The sequence below is a fragment of the Corvus cornix genome, chromosome Z (assembly GCF_000738735.6).
Source record: "Corvus cornix cornix isolate S_Up_H32 chromosome Z, ASM73873v5, whole genome shotgun sequence".
In the NCBI taxonomy this organism is placed as follows: domain Eukaryota; kingdom Metazoa; phylum Chordata; class Aves; order Passeriformes; family Corvidae; genus Corvus; species Corvus cornix.
The window spans coordinates 44,163,352-44,184,462 of NC_046357.1; the positions used below are offsets into that span (position 1 = coordinate 44,163,352).

Below are 21,111 nucleotides of genomic sequence, written 5' to 3' on the forward strand. Positions count from 1 at the left end.
GGGAAACACTTGCAATTTGATTTTATAACCTTATTTTCCTGTTCAGGCTTCAAAATGGTATTTTAAAAGATTTGTGTATTAAAACTCAAAACTAACTCAACACAGCAAACAAAAAAGAAAAAGCCAAATACGGAGTCAAGTGGCAATGAATTACATAAGAAGCTATTTAAACAGGCCATGAAATAAAGACTTCTGCCTTCTGAGCAGATGGATGTGACGAGGTAAAACAACCTGTATATAACCACAAACACAAAACCTCTCTTGCATGTACTGTTATAAATCAAACACCACAGAAATGAAGCTATGGAGCCCAGTATTAGTCCAGACATTTCCCAACCCAGCCCCTACATTAGGAAGGCGTACCTGAAGGAGGGATATATTCCTCCTCTGTGACCGTCCATGCATCCCGTGCAGCCACCGAGCTGGTTCCAACAGCAGCACTAGTAATAGCTTCACCAACAGTGAACTGCAGTTCTATCTGTTTGGCCTGAAAAAGACATCAGAGCATCACTGACAGTACTAACTAAACACACACCAAAACCACAGTCTGTTTCCCTGTCCCAATGTTCAGCACCAATTTACAGCAAGATCACTCTTCTGGTGGCACCTCAGACCCACTGAAGTTGATGGAAAAGGAGGAGATGCCAAACTGTCTGAATTGAATGAAGCAAGCTAAAATTTCCACACTTTTTTTAAAGGATACCTTTGACAAAATATTTATTAGTCTCTGCAGAGGTTCAACTTGGTGAAAAGAAAGAATTCGACAGAATGAAAATAAAACCAAGTTAAAATGATGCTGATAGTGATTAGTGAAAATTACTATGGCTTTATTATATAGGTAGTATTGAAAGAATTTCCTGTTGATCTCTTAAAAGACGCAGAAATCTTTTTCACATTAAAAGGATTCAGACAGTACTTGCTTTGCTTCACTGTCCTCCTCACACTATTCTCTGAGCCTTCAGGAACAGGATATATACCACTTTTTTGTCATTACTTATGATTAATTTTATGTTGTAAGAACTGGTTTCCATAACTTCTGAGTACCTTCTAGATTGCTTTCCTTATGCTCTAGAAGCACAAAATGCTCAGGCACTTGGTGAATTAAGCCCTTAGCATCCTGCAATCTAAGATAAAGAGTTTTTTTTCAAGTACACCTTTTACAAAGAAAGTTGTAATGTCCCCATGCAGTTACAGGAGAAAAACACTGCACTCAGAAACATCTTTTGAAGTTTGGGTACACAGTATTCTCAGTACTCTTAGTATTCTAAGTATAGTGATAGGACAAGTGGTTAATGGCTTCAAACTGAGAGTAGGTTTCAATGAGCTATTAGGAAGAAATTCTTTACTGTGAAGGTGGTGAGGCACTGGAAGAGGTCGCCCATGGATGTGCCAACCCTGGCAGTGTTCAAGGTCAGGTTGGATGGGGCTTTCAGCGACTTGGTCTAGTGTGAAGTGTCCCCGCCCACAGCAGAGGGGTTGGAACTAGATCATCTTTAAGATCCGTTTCAAACCAAACCATCCTATAATTCCATGGTTCTTGCTTGTTTGATCACATCAGATTGGAGGACTCAGCAAAGCATGCCTGATACTCAACAGCCACTTCTACAATGCAGAATCCTACATCAGTATCAGCAAGGAAGAAAGGTAAAACAAGCTGTAAATGCAGAACACTAAAAAAGCTCCTTTTATGTAATTTTGTTATCTGGCATCCTGCAGTATGTATAGAAGCTCTGAGGTACTGTAAAGAATGTAGTGCACTGCAATGATACATACAGATGGATAAGAGATACATATATTCCTACAAGCTTCTAATTCAAGTGAGTCATATCAGCTGATGAAGTTCAGATAAAGGTGTATTTATATTACCTACTGCCAGGGTACCTTTGAAGGCCAAAGTACAGGCCTAAGGCTTCATTAATGCAAGCTCTGGAGAATTTATATATACTGTGTGCAAAAAAAAATCCATAAGCCTCCTGAAGGAGAATGAGTATTTGTCTCAGACTGAGGCAGACACCTGGACTAGCAAGTTTTTAAACTGTGGCATAAAACATTTTACCAGCCCAAAGTCTACATCTGCTCTCTATTTAAAAGCAGTTTTAAAAAACCCAGAGGCACTATTACAAAAAGACGACTCCCTTTGTAAACCTGGCTCTAGACTACATAAAAAGTATCCAAAGAGAAATACTCACTGCAATATAAAGGATAATACATTGATAGTGTCTCACCTCCACAGAATCCATTAAACCCTGCAGCAGCAGCTTCTGGTGGGGAAAATCTTCATCTCCCACTGGAAAGTAACCTAGTGTTTGTATTGCTCGTTCCTTCATCTTAAATATAAATGAAAAATAACACCATCATATAACCTTTCTGTAAATCCAGAAGATGCACTTTAAACCCACTATTTCTCATCCTTACTGAAGTTTCACTCAAGGTATCAGAAGTACATGCAAGCAGCTTAGATCAATCAGTGCACCCCTTTTCCAAAGCAGATCAGAACAAATGCCCTGTTACCTTTGAGAATTATTTGCAGGCAAAAGAAGATACTCCCATTTCTCTTGAATTAAAATTAAGACCATTCATATTTTCATCCCTTAAGCCCCTACTTATGACTACAGAAAGCACAAGTGATCAGTCCAATATTAGAAAGACCCTGACCCTAACCAACTCACTAAAGCCAACAAAAAGCCTAATTCCTTTGAAAAACAAGGCTGAGTTCAGCAGATAATATATATACCTAATGAGCATTCAAGAAATGAACAGGAATCATAACAACACTACAAAAATCTTGCCTTATTTGTTTCCTTGCTGGAAGGGATTCTAGACAATAAGTTTTCAACAAGTTGCAGCTTTGTAAATCCTGTTCCTTCGTTGGGAATTGGCAAGGGGCCATTCCTGCCAATCTCCCCAAGAGCCGTACAAGCACCCACCACAAGGAAGGGAGAGGTGCTGTCCAGAAAAGAACCTACAGGAAAAAGCAAGCCAGGATGACTCAAGTTTTGTATTATTATTATTATTATTATTTAGCAGTGGGCAGGCACTTGTATTTTACCCATGCAAGTAGCAAAGCATTTATCTCCTCTACAGCTGGTAGGAAGCATTATGCTAGAAAAAAATCAAAATGAAAGGAGACACTGAAAGGAATCTAGGCAACAACACTACTGATTGTGTTGGTCTGCATGTGCTGTGTTGGTGTGCATGTTACAAAGTCCACCTAGGTTTTGTTGAAATGTACATACATCTAATCAGATTACATTCTTACAGGCTGTAAATTCTATCACAAAAATTGAACTCAAGATTACACTATCTGTGGGCTGAGTATCTCAGAAAAATCCTTAGTTTGGGGTAGATTTAAAAAAAACAAACTGTTACACGCAGCAAAGTCTTAGGCAGAAAGTTACCTATTGTCTCTGTTGTCGACTTTACAAGTTGTTCTTGTTCCGGCATGACTGCAGTATTTGGTTGATCTGTGTCATGTAGCTCCATTGTTCTGATTTTCCCTTTGGCCAAGTACCTTCCTACTGTAAATCCCAAAGCCAACAAGGATCCATGCTGGACCTCCGGGCTCTACAGACAACACCAACAGTGCAAAAAGTAAGTAACACTTTGCACAAAGCACTGATTTAAAAACACATACGGATGGACAAGCCAGATCCGAAGGCACCCAGAAGAATGCAGAGCTCTAACACATAATACAACAACAGAGAGTTTGATATTGTTAGTACTCTCTGATGAATGGAGTTCTTTTAAGATTAATTAACTAAACTTAAAAAGAGATTTAGGAGCACGGATTATGATTTATCACCAGCACTCACATGCCTAAAGCTACAATTTGGTAGCTAGACTTAAAAAAACCAAAACAAACACACTCTAATAACCAGACATACTCAGACTAAGGGGACAAAACACACTCTTTGGTAAAAAGCACTAGAGGGTAATTGCACTAGATTTGCATTGCTAAGAATGAGAACACACCTGGCCTATAATGAAGGCAATGCCTCTACAGTTTGGCAGGCCACAAATGCTGAAACCTAATTAATACAATTAAATGTCAAAACCACCAATTTCTCCAATGCTGATATGGTGCTGGAACTATTTAATGACCATGGTTATTTCTACAACTGAATTCGAGCAAAAGGATTTTGTGGAGAAACAAGGCTGTGAGACTGAAATGCTACCTAACTGAAAACCAAAACAAAGGGAAGGGTTCAGGGGCTTAAGCTTGGGTTAGTTCATATCTCTTGTTTTTTAACACTACAAAAAGTTGCACCAGTGCAATTGTGCTGCCAGAATGGGATCCTCAACCTAGCTTGGCCACCAGGGACCATTCCTTGATATGGTCTCACTGCAGCAAAGCCCGCAGAAGATGGGCCCTTCCCCTATCTCCACTTTCGCTATCCATTCACATTGCAGTCCTTACTGAGACACTAGGATCACCACCACTCCTAGCTGTACAGATTCAAGTGGTTTTGTACAGTAGCAGAAAGTCAGAGCTCTTCCTGACTCAGACTCACAAAGGCATGGGAACACCCTGCTTTTTTTTCCTTTCACAGTTCACATGGGTGTGTGGGGCTGAAAGCAGCAGTGGTGGATTGGGACTCATCTGTACTGGCTTCATGTCTGCAGGAGGTGTGCCCTACACAAAACTGAGCAATGACATGGCTTTGGCTCACAGGCAGAGCCTTCACAGATTCGAAATAAATCAGGTTTTTCAACTACAACATAAGGCAAACAGCGCCTCTTGTCAGCCTGTTACCTGCAATGTAAAATGGTGGCGCTTTAAGTCCTTCAGAGAGAGTGATACAAAACCATTTTGGGGAAACAGAACCTAGAAATGCTACTCCTTTCCCTCCCTTGCAGGATTCAAGACACACCAGCACAGAAACCTGACAAATTTGTTTTCAGGACTCCTTTTCCATGCTTGCAGGGGCAAAAGAGAGAAATAAGGATAAGTTGAGGCAGGCAAATCCAGCATGTAAAGACACAGCTGCGGAGGTCTGCTGAGCAGCCCATGTGGGGTGAGAGGGAAGAAGGCACAGCCCTCACACAGCACAAGATCTTGAGCCGTTGAGGACCCAGGAAGCGACTATGGCTCAGGAGGGGATGAGTTGAACACTTAACAAGTTAAAAATATTCTCAGTTCTGTGGGTATCTACGTATGCTCAAGAATAAGGGACTGGTAAACAGTGTGAGGTAGGTAGTGTGATCCATTACCATTCAACAGGATGTGGCTATTTAGCTGGTTAAAACTGGTTAAATACATGACTGTGTTTTGCTTGGGACGTACCTCCAGGAAATCCTCCTACTGACCTTAACAACAGCTTCAGGGATTAATTTATTTAAAGATCAGTTGCACTCACCTACAACAAAAAATCCCTTCTCACCATCCAACTGGAAGTCAGTTAATTTTACGTCCAGATTAAGGTTAATACATCCTGGACACGTGGTGAGATTCAAATATCCTATCAGTTACATGACATGAGAAAAAACAAGAAGTAGACAAAGGAAGGTAGTTACATGGCTGTCTTTTGTCATCTTGATCAGCTGCTCCAAGGAAACCCTAAGCTCATCTCCAGACATGGTAGACAGCACTACAGAATAAAACAGGGCTGCAAGCTCACGCATTTCCTCTTTGTTAGTGTTCATCAGGTTCTGTGGGAGTTTAAAAAAAAAACAAACCATGAAATATGGAAGCAGCTTCTTACCCAGTCTGTTCATAAAGAGTTTCAATATATAAAGAAAGTTCTCATGGAGATACATAAATAGTTCTTAACTCAGAAACCACTCTTTAAACAGCATTATCACTTATTAAGAAACAAAGCCCTCAATTCAACAAAGCATTCATTTTGCATTTTGTAGGAAGAAAACCACTAGCCACAAGAGGGCCACCCACCAGTTCCATGTCAAAACACACAGATCAAATTCCTGGCCAAATTTTGTCTTCAGCTAAGAGCTTCCAGGTTTTGCACTCATACTATGCTAAAAAACCCCACACCCTCAACCACTGTTTTTTCTGAGCTGCTGGAGGCTTCTGTACCCTTCTTATTAATCAAAGGGGAAAAAAACCCTCAAGAGGGTTAACCGTTTAAATCCAACTGTGACAAAAAAAAACATGTCCAGGAAATTACAGTTCTCAAAGCAAAATTATCTACTTCGCATTTGAGATCTGGTATTGTCTAAATAAATAATTAAAAAGTTGAATTTTGGAAGCCTTGGGTAATTTGTTACAATATAATCTTACCTTCATCAGTAATTTGATGTATAATGCAACACACTCCCGTGAAAAATTCACACCCTAATCTTTTAATGCCTTGGGCCACCACAAAGACACCAAAATGAGCCAAGCAAACAAACAAGAAATGATCTGTCAGGCTCATGAAATGTAATGTTAACTTCAACTCCAACCTAGCATCAGATCACACACCTGACTTCTAACAAACCCCTCAACCTGTTAGCTCCACTTGGCAAGGCAAAAACACATGAAATGTGATTTACAACAGTATTTCTGAAACTCGGTACTATCAATAACCACCCCTAGAAGCTTAATTCTGCAAATGGAACTAGGCCAAAGACAAAGAAAGGTTTTCTACAAATGATGAGGAATACTGAAAAGAGGAATGTTTTAAAGTACTCTCCTGTGTGGTTCATACCTGCATACGAACCACAGTGAGAAGTGATAACCTGCATACAGTGTAATGCAGCACAGATATCATCAAGAGAAACTATTAGAACACATTCTAGTGTTTTTTAACCTTGACTAAGTATTTGTTTCTGCCAGATTGCCCCAGTGAAAGCAATGGCAACCCGCAAGACCTACAAAAATCATAGACGTTTGAGGCAAATCATGAAAAAGCAGGGAATTGCCTGAGAAAAGAATCTAGGGAAACAGAATTCTCTTTGGCTTATTCCCAAGAAGACTTCAGGGTATGGGGTTTTTTTGTCTGGGGCTAATAAACAGAAAAAAACCATCACCACAGAAAGGTCTCTAAAACCACTAGGGATGTAATTAATCTCATCTTCTAAAAAGTCATTCACATTTTCTCACTGAAACATTCACACTGTTCAACAATTTCTTTTAACACGTGCAGACATGCAGAATTTTGTCTTCAGTTTTCTTTTGCAGAAAAAAAAAAAATGGATGACTATACCAGCAGGATAGATGACAGACTACCTAGAACATGTAAGTCAATGAACAAAATCAGTAATACAAAAGAACCAAAAAATAATTTTCCCCATCCTGGTACATATAACAACCTGGTACATATACATATAACATGAGGTGTTGACTGTGAGTAGAGATACCAATTTCAAATTAAGTGCATGCTTGGAAATAATACTCTGCTTCACCATGGGACATGTGCCAGATTTTGCTAATGCCAAATCCCATCCATCCCCCTAAAAAACATTAAAAAAAGGGTTTTCAAAATACCTTAATCCAATCCATTTTGTCTACAAATCTGGTGGCTAGTTTTTCTGGATACACTGAAACAACTTCTAGAAGACAATACATGACTGGCAAACCTAAACAATAATTCAAGAACCAGGGTGTTAAACAACTCCAGTATTTACAACAATGTAACATTCAGCGCTAAAAAGAGGTAAAGAAGTATCAGGCTTTCCAGGCATTTATTTGTAATTCACTAAGAGTAACAAACAATACAGAATAATAAGGTATAATATTTCTCAGACATATTAGGGAAACTAATAAAAGGGAACACTCTGGTAACAATTTGTTCTAAATGCATTCAAATGTTTTAGACTACACCTGTGGTAGATAGGCTATTATCAGAGTGAGAAGACACAGCAATCACTGGTGAGGAAGCTGTTACATACAATGGCTTCACAATTTTACACTGTTACGTCAACTGATGCTGCAATTTTACAGCCCTGCTTTCTCCCACCTACAAAATAGCACAGAAGAAAGCAAGTTTAAACTAAATAGTATACAGTCCATGTTTCAACTCTGTAATTGCTGAAGCCAAGTTCAAAGCACAGGACAACTCATTTCTAGTTAGAGAAGACACTTAATTCTTAAGGATACTGCTGCACACACAGCTTCTTACCTCCAACACCAGCTAAGAGCTGCTGAAGAAGGCTGATATATATGTGTACAGGGTTGGTTTCTGCACTTTTTGAAGAGGAGGAGGAGGAGGAAGAGAAAGATATGTGGTTGCCAGACATGAGGTTTCTTATGTAACGTCCAATGGCTGGAGCATGATCTTGCATATCTGCCAAGCTCTGTGAGGTTGGCACCACACCAGCACTGTGAGCAAGACACATCCGCAGATAGAGAACTATCTAAGTAGAGAAGATAAAAACACATGATCCTGAGTCAAAAACCATGCAGGAGACAAAAGAGCAGACAATGTGCTGTATCCAATGTAATCAAAACTGGATAGTTTTTTCTTTAATCAAATATAGACAGAAGAGTTAGTATCGAGACAGGAACAAATATAAAGTATAACAAATCTTAGGACCAGCTTCTGCAATACGCCTGTGTAAGTAGACAACCCTACATCACTCTCTAAAGATTAAATCATACACAGACTTTTGGTTTATCATCAGCTGATGCAATTCCTTGCAGGCAGTTCAGCCTGTACCCTATACCAATTTGGCATGTGTACACATTGCTAACACAGATCTCACTTCCCATCTCGGTTTGTGTCTAGAGATCACTGAAGCCTGGAATTCTGTTAGAAAAAGAGCCCTAGGGAGCATAATGGGACCTCTGCACAAGACTAGTATCTAATGTTATTAATATCTAATGCTATTCCATTAGATATGCTGCAGAAAGCAGTGGAGCAACCCTCTAATGAACATTCCTTCCAACCCCCCATGCAAATCCTGTTCCGAATACTGTTTAAGGACAAAGGATGGAGAGTTAATCCCAACATGTATTTCAAAGAACTTTAGAATGTAGGGTGACTTATGATAGCTGTTAGCTTCTTAAGCTGTCCTCTAGATAAATAATGGTATACATATCTGAGGAAGGAAAACCAGGCACTTACCTCCCCAAATGTGGCAGGATTAAAAGGCAACGCTGCAGTTCCAGTCATATATTTAGCTGGGGTTTTCATTCGGTGAGAGGCCTAAACAACAGAGTATATTAAGAGTGGAACATTCCCATAACAGACCCGTAACAGCAGAGATGTTGGGAAGGTCAGTGAAATTTTGCTGATATGACTGTGTTAATCCTCCTCTTAGCAACTGAAAATGTGTAACAGCTCTGTAACAAAAAGGGCACAGTGCACTTGGTAACAGTCAGGTTGATCTATTTTACATCCCTATCAATTCAGAAATTGGGAACTCTGAATGCATGAGAGGGAATAGCAGGGGAGGTTGAAGGAGCACAACATTCTTTCTTCCTTTCAGGGAACAAAGAAGCACTTTAGAATTTAAAAGTAAAGTACTTCATGAACTTCCAGACTCTGAGGCTCCCCCCTGACAGGCAGCCAGAAAGCTTTAAAATAGCAGGTCTGCCTGGAGAGGCTGCAGAACAGCCAGGCTTCCCCAGTCCTGGGAGGTGGGTGCCCTGTGCTGTGTCAGCCAAGCCTGGGGAGTCTCTCAGACTGAGACAGAGGGAATCTCTCTACCTGCTATATGGAAGGCTGCAGCAGCAAGTGAGCAACTCCTTTCCATGTAAATGTTAGCTCTGACAAGCAGGAATATGCCAACAGAAAAACATCCAAACAGGAGGTTTTAAGTGACACCCACTGCAAATGTTGCAGAAAAGTAATATGTATCTATTAAACAGGCAACATGCACATCAGTGGTAGGGCTTGATTCAGTCAGCCAGCCTTGTACTTGAGTAAACACACAAGGCAGCTGCACAAGACAACAGATCCTCACTCCCCTCAACACACTATGATCATTTGCAACACTAATTTCAATGATATCCAGAACTATTAAAGAAAATCTGATTTAGTGAACAGACAGTGACTCCCTTGAGGAATGGCTTCCCTCCCATACCCAGCAGATTGGTCCTACTCTTTCACACGTATTTTTCTTTCAGAAGGAGAGAAGTATCATGCTAAATCATGAAGTCATTTTTCATCTCAGCCAGCTGTGCCAAGCAATGCATACAGACTTCTCAAACATCTTCCAAAGTCACGGATTATTGACAGTATGTGAAAAATCACACTTTGAGATAACTCAACAAACAAATATACCTCCAGGATTTTTAAATACACCGTCAGGACATGTAAAGACGACTTGAAAACTGCTTGAAAAAAAATTTTAATTCCTCCATGATTGAGGGACTCTTCTCAGCAGTGACTAAACTACACTGATCTATAATTATTTAGTGACATTACAAATGTTAAGGAAAATTTTAAAAATAACTGCATTTAAGAGTGTTATCTAAAACTCAATCTTGGCTTCTTAATTTTTTAGTATCTGTTTAAATAGCCAGGATTCTGGACAAAAAGCAAGTTTTCTTATAGAACATCAAATACTTCAGAGTATTAGTAGAGTACACCACCATCAGAGCACACATTTCACAATAAATATCTCAGGTGTAAGAGTTCTGTTATCACAGATCTCTTGCAAAATCAGATGTGCTTTGACATTACATACTTCTGACAATTTTTTAAAAAGGCTATCACAGGAAAAAATACTGTTAGTGACTCTCCACATCTCCTTCACTGCTTATAAGCCTAGTATAGCTACTATACACAGACGGTATTTTAACACTTCTCCAGATGAGCTCTCAGAGCAAACAGATGTGACTGAACTGAGTGGCACAGTTTTTGGCATGTCCTTCCACTAAACTCATGAAGGGCTGTTTACATGGCTATTATTCCAAAAATTGCAATGAAGATGAAAAATTAAGCCTTTAAGTCAACAAATTAGACTTCTTCACTTGTTCTAGTATCTCCTTTCCTAGCCTAGGATTTTTTTTTATTTAATGTATATTATTGTTCACTGGGCCAAATAAAAAGTAGTCTTCTTGCACCTCCAGGAACTGTGTTTGTGAAACGTGCTGGATTATAAGCCTTGAAAACTTGATTCCTCGTTTCACATATCATCTGCACAAATTGCAAGAAAGCAAAACATTCCTTTTGTTAAAAGCTCTGCCTCGCTACTTAACACTTGGATCTCTTGCAATTACTGACAGCAGAAAGCGATGACAAGTGGTAATCTTGGCAATAAAATACTATGTGTGGTCCTCACTGTGACTTTCACTAACTTTATTCCTTGGGACAGCTGTGGGAAACCGACATAGGGAAGGCAAGACCACACTTACCACATGCCTGAACATCATGCATCTATTTGTCATCTACTGTGACAGAAGCACTGTATACCTTGTCTTGAATGTAATGGACCATTTCAGGGAAGGATGGCATCTGCTTCCCAGAACTCTCCTTTTCATTTTTTCCAGAAAATGTTCTCAGTACCCGCTGGGCTTCTCCATGTACCTCCTCCCGCCTTTCAGAAGAAAAGATGAGAAACAGACATTATATACACAGAACAAACAGTCTTTAATGAGCAGTAAGAAGTATTGGGAAGCTGGGGGAGAGAGAATGGTTTTTAAATGAGATGTTGGGAGGGTTTTTTGAAAGGAAGGGAGAAAAAAATCTTTAATTACAACTTCTAATGATTTGTTTATTTTAGAGATGGGAAAGAAAATGGGATAGTACTGAGTTCTCCTTGCAAAACTGTCTGGATGAGCTCAGTTCTGTTCCTCTTACATCCTTCTAGTGTTCACCAACAGTTCCTGCTTCCCACATCCTTGTTTTCCTATATGCTACTTCTCCCTATCACTTCCTACAGTCAAGCTTCAGCTGCCACCTACCAGGTGGCATTGTCTACTTAATAGCAGATAACTACTCCTGAAACAGTGCTGACACCGCAATGACAGAGCAAGTTGTTGCAACTGATCTGTTTAGCTTTCTTTAGTTACACAATAGCTACTCACATCAAAAATTTAGTAATTAAATTGGAAAAAAACCCCCACCACTTACACTGCCGTAACAGAAAACTGCAAATTAAATGATTACTGTAATTTAACAAGTCAGCTACTCGAGAGTGGCAACTCTCAAAACGGCATGTTCAACTCCCTGCAAATACAAGCTAAAAATAGACTGACAGAATTCGCCAGGAAAAAATCATTTCTAGACACTGTAAAAGTGATTTCAGTTAATGTATTTTTACTTTTGCAATTGCAACTGATCATTAATATGAAGTGCTTTAGTGACAGCAGTTCATCTGAAACTAAAGACTGTCACTGAGTATAGTAACAGCTCTCCACAGAAGTGTCAAGAATGTGAAGTTTAATTTCCAAATTACCATATTTGATTTTCTTTGAGTTATTTATGTGCAAACTTACACACACATATATGTACATGTATTTGTATTTAATCCAAATATATATTGAATGCATATACAATGTGTATGAATATGCACATATATATATACATATTTTTATATATATCCACACACATATCCACACACACACACATATATATGTACACACATATATATACGAGAAAATAATTTATAAAGGAAAACAACTTACGGGTCTCCCGCAGCTAACAGGAGTAAGTATCTGGAAGGGATATGATCTGGAGGGAACACTGTGCTAGCAAATTTTACAGCCACTTGACGTACTTGAACTTCAGGCTTAAAGGGAAAAGACACAAACATATGGTTGAGTTTTAAATGACAAGCAGTAATGACTTTCACTCATCACTTGTACATCATCAGTCATTTGTTTTGTCCTCTGGTACCAACATGATTCAAAAAGTTTAGACATTTTGAGACACTGTTCATGCTTACTCTTCATATGGCAGGAGACAGGGCAAAAAAAATCTAACTTCTCATATATACACAAGTGGGCAATTAAGTGTTTAATTAAACACATGCACACTTTGGGGAATCATGCTAATTCTTGAAAAACTGAACTGCTCCATCCAGGCAGTTTTGAAATGAAACTGACATATATCATCTATCCACGGAAAACAGAGCTACACTTAGGAGCAGCATAGCCAGAGGTGGGAAAGAAACATCAGCTTAGGGTGATCATTCTGTCTGTAAGGTACAGAGAGTCTCAAAAAGGTACAGCCTGGAGATTTAGATCCCTTAAGCAAAAGAGTTATCAGCATGAAAATTATCTCTTAAACTAGAAACACATACACCTACACAGTCAGTCTGAGTACCCATGCAAACACAGAATATACAAAACACTCATTCTTTCTGAAAATCCAGACTTCTGGTGTATTCTGAACACAAACAAGGTATTCAAAGTATGGATCAGTCAAGTCTGGTTTAGTCTAGACTAGTGTGTCAAGACTAAGCTCCTGGAGAAGTTCACAGGTGCCTTATGTCAGATACCACATAGCACAATGAAACCCCACTTAGCAGCAAATGATCCTTTCTACCAAACTCTCAATGTCCCAAAGCATTTCAGAAGACAGTCCTTGAAGCATCTACTTCTTGAAGTTTTCTAAGGAGAAGACTATGAGAAACATACAATGCAATTGCAGTGGATTTGTTTCTTTGCTAAACAGAACACAAATAAAGAACTGCAGTGTTACCTGCCTTGCAGTCATCAACCCATGCTAAAAATATTTTATCTGAGCATACACACCCTGCCTTCTCCTAGACAGGCCAATACACTCAGTAAGAAAAGGAAGACGTGCTCCAGGAAGTATCTAACAGGAACTGTCAGGAAACAGGAAGACAATTAATAGCCCTTTTTTTAAGGCATGCGATTTTTACTCCACTGAAAATACCTTTATTAAGTAAGAAGCTACAAGAGCTTCCATCAGGGTACGCTGGGCTCCTTCCAGGTTACTATATGCTCCAACCATCATGGACAATGCCTCTTGAATGGCAAGCCTAGTATCAGCATCCTCCTGCAGTACAAAACCAAGAGGTTTCACTTTACAGTGCACAGTGTCAAAAACTGAGCAAAATCAGAAGAAGACACTAATGAATTCCCAAAGCCCCATCAGCACCCACCTTGCACAAGGCTTCGAAAAACTGCTGTACCAGTGCTATATCCTTGGTAAAGAGCTGAGGCATTCGGCTGAAACAAGATATTTTAATCCATGAAGCTTTTGTTTTTTAAATTGAAATGCTTCACATTTCATTGGTCTTCCCCTCATTCCAAATTTTAACTGTCAAACAATCACAGCCAGCACAGAAAGTTTGTTCTATCTTAGCCATATCCACCATAAAGCAGCAAATTCCCCCTCCCTTAACACAGCTTGGAAAGCGAGACATTTTATGGACAACCACTTAGATCACCAGCACATGACTGAACATACCACTTGCCTAGCTTCATGCCCTCTGGTCTTTGCTGAACATTCCTTAAATTTTTATTTCTAGCAATCCAGAATGTGGAACCATTTCTTAAATACTGTGCAAAATTAATGAGCTTCCATTAACCACTGCTAGAGAAGCTATCAGCTAAAAACATATTTCTTTTACATTTCTGGAGTTGTCACAAAAAGTGCTTTTCTCTGCACCATGCACTCAACTGCAAAATTGGCAGGTGGCATAAAGCTTGCTGCTGATAAATTAACTGATTACTCTGGAAAAATTATTCAATGTCCCATTGTTTAAATGATGCTTCAGTTACCTGGAGAGCTTTCCAACTGCTGAATATGCCATTGATAGCAGTTTTGAATCCTTGAATGATAAAACAATAAATAAAATTCAGCAAAACCAGAAATACATACAGGTATATCTTTTATAAATAAACATTTACTTTAAATCCTGTCTTGAAAGTGCTCAAGCAGGCCTTCGTGGAAAAAGAATCCTAAAACATAAAATATTTCTATCCGAGAATAAAAACATTAGATAGAAACAGAGGGATCTTTTGTCCAAGAAACAAAGAAATTGCAAATGGTGGCAAAACATTTAATCTCTCTTCTGGTCTCAGCTAACTACATTTTATTTCAAGAAAAACAGATACGGAGATTTGGTGAGTATATGAAACAGTAGCAGAGGGACAGAAACCTTCCACTAGGTCTGAACAGCAACTGTAAACAAAGGAAGCTGTTTGCGCAATGGATCCTTCGGATGACCAATATAGCATATTTATACACATGGGCTTACTTCCTTTTTCATTCCCTTCCCAATGGCAGGGAGTCCCATGCATTCAAATGCCAACTCAGGCCAGAAGGTCACATCCGAAGTTCAAACAAAGCAGCAAGAAGCTCAAATCTGCAGAAGAGATGATCTGCAACATCAGCCCTTTCTAAGGTACATGTAGGAGCATAATGGAGAATTTGACTTTTGAAACGGCACTGGAAATAACTCGTTCAGGGCAGATTGGCATTGCAGTTCTGTTTGGTAACACCCTTCCCATAGTAATACCATCCCTGGACAGATAGGATGGAATGTATTACAAGCTGACCTATACAGCTGCTTAACACAATGGGATTAACATCCAGAGCTGAAGTCCCTGTGTTTTCCAGAGTAAGAGCAGCTACATACTACTTTGCCTTCCCTCTTTATATTACTAAAACTATTGTTTCTTGAGATTTTGCAATTGGTGCCCAAGCACATATGTATAGGTGTTAAATAAATAAAACAGTTTTCCTATATAGCATTTTAAAATATTTGCTTCTCTTCCAAAAAAAATTCTTAAAATGTATCCTCTGGCAGCCTCTCAAGCAAACACAAAAAAAAAATTCATCAGTTTCCATCGTAAAGGTATTTATCTTTTGCTTGTATTCACATGAAGAATTACAGTAAAGAATTTTTAATCTTACCTCTTTGTATTCATTGATCAGCTTTGTAAGTCCATTTAAAAGCATTGGACCTAATGGCTTTATTTTACTCTCTGGACAACTGCAATTAGAGAAACCAACAAAACATTATCTTTTGGATCCCTGAAAAGCATCTTCTCTAGTATCACTTTTCTTGACTGTGTTAAGGTGAGAAATTACAATTTATTGTGTGCAAGCACAGACACATTGAGCTTTCAGGATTAAGTAAAAAAACCCCCTACATTCTCCGAGTTTTAGTACTCATTAGTTCAGTTATATCTTTATTAAACAGACTGGCTTCTAGGCAAATAGCTAAAAAACATTGTGCTTTCTGAACTACTTACATGATACAAATATGATGCACAAACTGCAATGACAGACTTCTCAGTTTTGCATTTGTGTTTGCACCAAAGAGTCCATCATATACCACCTGACCAAAAGGAAGAAGGAGCAGATTAGAGAGTGTCTGGCTTCACTTTCAAAGATTTTCATTCCCCCTCTTCTTTAAACGCTGTCATCAATAACAATGCTTCCCACTGCTAAGTACTGGAGAAACTGTATCATCAAACTGATTAGGAAGAGTAGATTTGGAAAATAAGCATCACCTGAATGTTAGCTGGGAACATTTCTGCAGCCTGCCGGGATCGCAGAAGATGAGGAACTATCTTTAATTTAACACGGGTGCTGACTGACTCTCGTTTCATTTCTGGTTTCAGAACAGATCCCTGTCAGAAACAGAGATGAAATAGTGCATCTTTGGACACCAGTATATTTAAGTTAGCTAAATTACTTTCTGCTGCAAATCAGAACACACTGGCACAGAGAAAAAAATATTCAAATAGCATAAATGCTCAGTAAAAGCAGAGATCAAAGTGACAGATTTAAGAAATATATATATGTTTTCAAATAAAGTAAGACAACTAAAATTACTTCTTTAGCAGTTAAGAGGATAGACAACTGTGAAGGCAAATTTTACCTCCTTGGTTTTCAGTGGTATATCCCCAAGATACACTTTATACATTTTGCTGATGATAGCAGGATTGTTCCAGTCAATTAAACTGAAGAAAAAAAACACATTGAAAACCAACATGTTATGATTCCAACCTTTGACTGTTTCTTAAAATACAGCATTTTGCATCATATTAATATTCTTCCCAAAGTTTAAACAGAAGTCCTCAGTTTGACTTCTAACCACTTTTCCCACATACATGTAATGCATAGTCATAGAGGATGTGATCACACTTTCACAATTTCTGACAACATGATATCAAATAATTTGTGAGAAACCTACATGCTCCATCTCTCCCACTGAAACAAGACATACAGACCACAGTCATCTCCCAATTGAATACCGAATGGTAATCTGTGAACTAGCATATATTTCTCATAAAAGACATTCAGCATTACATATTGACATGTATTCTGTCCACACAGTTATTTTTCTCTCTGGGCAAAGAATACCAACACAGAAGGAAAGATAAGACAAGCAGCAAAGGAGAGACCAGCTTCCTTAATCAGCCTTCATCATTTAATAGCATCATCTCCACTGTCATGACTGAGATACATGAACAGACTTCAGATGCAGAAGATTTCACATTACAAATTTGACTCCAAGTTAAATAGTCCTACAGAAGCCACCTACACATTTCAAAGACAGGCCTGTCTTGCTCCAACCTCCTACATGAGCCAGCAAATCTCCCACTGTCAGTGTCTCAGCAAAGAGTACAAACAGCCATTACTCTGACCTCCTGATGAGTTAAAGACAAGCATTGTCTTTAGATGATGAAAGGTGAACTGCAGGTGAGCAAAAGTTTCAATAATAACAACAGTGTTTGCCAAACTTTCTAGACTATGATCCATTTCACAATTAATCTCTTTATTCTCCTAATAAATTAAATGAAAGTATACTTTTCTGGGAATCATTTACTAAAGCCTTATTGACAATTGATAATCCACAGAGGGCAATGTAGAAACCACTGATATTCTTCATGACTTGGTATGAAAATGGCTCAAAAGCAATACCAAAAATGATCAAACCCGCACAGCTAAAGCTGTCAGCTCTGGAGCCAAGTGACATTTCCAGTTGCAAGACAACAAGCCTCATACCCAGCCCAGAGGGAATACATGGCAGCTTCACAGGTATACAGGGGACTTTAGCCTTCTTCCTCTCGAGCACAGCCTCTCTGGAGCACTACATACATTGCAGCTAGCTGTGTCAGGAATACTAACACCATCTTTTTCAACCATCCAGACCTTACCTTTGCTTGCTCTTTAGCTCAAGGTCTGCTGCAGTGGCAACACTGTGTCTTGTATCACTGGAGGCTACAACGAGGTGTATAACAGCTTCAAGTTCGGGCACTTGCTCAGCTTCAATGAACTTCACTATCCCCAGCTTACACTGTTCAATACCACGGAAAGACAGTGTTACTGACAAGAAAGCGGATGTTACAGTAACTGTAGCAGCTCAGCTGTCTGAAATCATGGCTTCTGCTCGCTCAAGGAGAAATTCACATGCTCTCCATCTCCTAGCTTGCCTCCTGTCACAGCAGTCATCTGCAGCAAAGTATCAGCATTACCATGATACTCTGTTACACCACTGCTAAAAAGGGATGCTTCAGAAACAGAAGACACTGTTGCAACCTTTGAGAGTAAAACACAAGAGTAGGCTGCAGTCATGACTGCTTCCTAACCACCTTCCTCCCCACCCCACCACAGCAAAATTCCTTAAGGCATCATGCAAAACTCCCCAATAAATTCCCTCAGGGCAACTAAAGGCCTGGTCAGAAACAGTTACATATTTTCCCTCCGGCTTTCCATTCCACCATCTGCAACCATCCCTGTTACCACCCACAGTTCACCAAGGACCAGCCCCACAGCTCTAAATACCTGTTCTAGCAGCTCTGGTGTCCATGGACTATCTCCAATTACCCTTTTGGCTGCGTAAAAGCTCATCCCTGGAGGTGGTTGAGGGATTCCAGGACCTCCGACGCTACTTGATGAAGATCCCTGGGCTGAGGGCACATTTTGTCGACTTTGAGATTCATTCAATACAAACCTAAGCAGGCAGGGAAAGACTTTCATTAGAGCCTTTACCAATCGACATTACCAGCTGAATTAGATTCTGGAATGGAGAAAGACATAACATGTCCAGCTTGATGTATTTTTCTTTAATTAATCCCATAACTCTAACATAAGACAGAATTTGAGGCTTGGCTACCAATTATCCCAACATATTCTGCAAGAGCCATAACAATGTCATTGTACAGGAAAACAAACTTCAGTTTTGAAAGGGAAAGGTCCACTGGCATTTCCAGAAAGAGTTATTGGGTTAAAAACTAGAAAAAATTATCTGTTTTGTATTAGAAATACTCATGTAGTACTACATTCAAGGAACTCATGCTAAAAGCTCCAACAATATTTGTATGATTCCTACAAAAAACACAAACCCAGCAAGGAAAATAATGAAGCATATGCAACACAAGTAGCAGGAAACAAACCCTGATATAAAAAGATAATAGATGAGATACTGTCTTGGAGAGTGGCAGTTTTAGTACTGGGCAGGCAAAGAAAGCAAAAATAAAAAGATGAAGTTTACAGAGCCTGGTCTTTTTTAAGACTGGCTAGTCTAGCTGCCCTGTGCTCATCTCCATGCCTTCATAAAAGCCACCCCACCTCTCCATGTATCCTTGGAAGCTGGTCAACACAATATGGCCTCAAAATTGGAAAACAGAGACCAACAAGAATTATTTTGCTCCAGCCAGCCCCCCTTTCTGCATTCAGCACACAGGCAACCAAAAGAGGAAAACAATCTCAACAACAAGATTTCATTCCGAGTCTCATTAGTTAAAACTTTGAACACTTCATTATGAGCTTTAAGCCCTACAGTTAAGCTTTCTGGTTGCTTTACTGCAGCAAACTGGCAAGGCTAATTCACAACTGGGCAACGACAGACCAAGTTCTAACAAGCACAAATTAGCGGTAAACCACTGCAAAAAGGCTCACCCCAGGGAGCAAGACTTTAAAAGACAGACACCCAGAGCCACAGGTTAGGTCAAGACATTCTCTGAGCACCTTCTGGAAAGAAAATTAAAATTTTCACCTCCTACTTGCAGCATCTCTGAGTATTTTCTCAGAGGTCTCTTCCAAACTAAATGATTCTGTGATTTAAAAACTCATGCTTTGCCAGAGTATTAAAGCATGGAAGGAGTGAAGACTCACTGAAAAGCCCAAGGACTTCAACTGTTGACAGTACAGCCACAGATGAAGCTAAGAGCAATTAACCTGGGCCAACTGAAGAGCGTGAACCATGAACAGAAGAACAGGCATTCTAAACTAAAAGCTACAAGATTCTGTATATTCAAACAAAATGGAAGTGGCCCCCATAATATCTGATGGGGAGCATGGCCTCGAACAAAAAGCTACATGGTGAAAGCTCATGTGCTCACTATTTTAAATTCATTCCTTTAGGTTAATCCACTCACATGAGCAAGAGTTATGAGCTCAAAAAAATCATACTGGCACCAATCCACTTTTACTGCCAGAAAAAATAGAAATGTGTTCTACCATCAAAATTATTTCTATTTTCTTTAAAAGCAAAAGCCCCCTTAGCAATACAAAGACACAAAAACCAGTGGAAAAAACACTTTGAGAAAGTACTGATTTTAGACACCAGAGGTTCCTAACAAGCAGTAATCAGTAAATTCAAGTTGTTCCATACATTCTTCTTGCTTTCAAAAACAGTGCTCACACTAAGACAACATCACTGCAGTTTGAACATTTTTCACCAGAAAACAGACAAAAGACAAATCTTATTCAAAGGTTCAACTCTGGAAAACATAAATTTTTAGAAATTATTCTTGCTTATAACCTTGGAGGAATAAGCCTTAAAACTCAACTGCAGAAAGATGAGCACACATTTTTGTCAGACTTCTATTTGAAAGGCCTGGCTATTTAACAGATAGCTCACATGTCTCATTGTTTCACTTTGATCTCAAAAGAGGTAAGGACAGAATAGTGTAACACCTAATTAAGTAGAAAAGAGATGTTTTGTAAAATAAGGAAGATGGGAATCTGGTTCTTAAAATTATCAACTTCCTTTCTACCTTTCCACTGGCTTCATTTGAGCCAGGAAGTAACAGCATACTTTAAATGAGTTTTCAAGGGTGTAGTTTATACTGTTTCACACATAAAGAACACAACAGTGCTAGAGAAGACTGGTATCAACTCACCCATAAGGCATAAGAAGAACATCCAACATAAAGTCCAAAAGCAACTGTACAGTCTTTGGTTTTTCAGCAAGATTAAACGGAGAAGCTGCTGCTTTCAGTGGTTCAGCAGGGTATTTCATGTGAAAAAGGGTTGGTATTAGAAGATGCATTAGGCTGAAAAACAATTA

General features: G+C 39.1%; 1 protein-coding gene across 3 annotated transcripts in view; it reads right to left on the bottom strand.

The window, feature by feature from the left end:
• The window catches only part of ECPAS (Ecm29 proteasome adaptor and scaffold), a 60,359-nt gene that overhangs the window by 24,257 nt on the left and 14,991 nt on the right, over positions 1-21,111 (bottom strand). For 2 of the 3 annotated variants that reach the window (XM_039566644.1, XM_039566643.1), the window contains exons 5-24: positions 20,945-21,097; positions 18,603-18,771; positions 17,975-18,114; positions 16,693-16,774; positions 16,322-16,441; positions 16,061-16,146; positions 15,720-15,798; positions 14,582-14,631; positions 13,960-14,026; positions 13,731-13,853; positions 12,515-12,618; positions 11,301-11,424; positions 9,006-9,086; positions 8,061-8,295; positions 7,427-7,518; positions 5,515-5,649; positions 3,399-3,564; positions 2,790-2,962; positions 2,226-2,327; positions 364-487 (exon numbers count right to left, since the gene is read on the bottom strand). In XM_039566644.1, coding sequence (XP_039422578.1) covers positions 364-487; positions 2,226-2,327; positions 2,790-2,962; positions 3,399-3,564; positions 5,515-5,649; positions 7,427-7,518; positions 8,061-8,295; positions 9,006-9,086; positions 11,301-11,424; positions 12,515-12,618; positions 13,731-13,853; positions 13,960-14,026; positions 14,582-14,631; positions 15,720-15,798; positions 16,061-16,146; positions 16,322-16,441; positions 16,693-16,774; positions 17,975-18,114; positions 18,603-18,771; positions 20,945-21,097 — 2,405 coding nt within the window. The remainder of the gene's footprint in view (positions 1-363; positions 488-2,225; positions 2,328-2,789; positions 2,963-3,398; positions 3,565-5,514; positions 5,650-7,426; positions 7,519-8,060; positions 8,296-9,005; positions 9,087-11,300; positions 11,425-12,514; positions 12,619-13,730; positions 13,854-13,959; positions 14,027-14,581; positions 14,632-15,719; positions 15,799-16,060; positions 16,147-16,321; positions 16,442-16,692; positions 16,775-17,974; positions 18,115-18,602; positions 18,772-20,944; positions 21,098-21,111) is intronic. The other variant, XM_039566645.1, reaches the window with a different exon arrangement.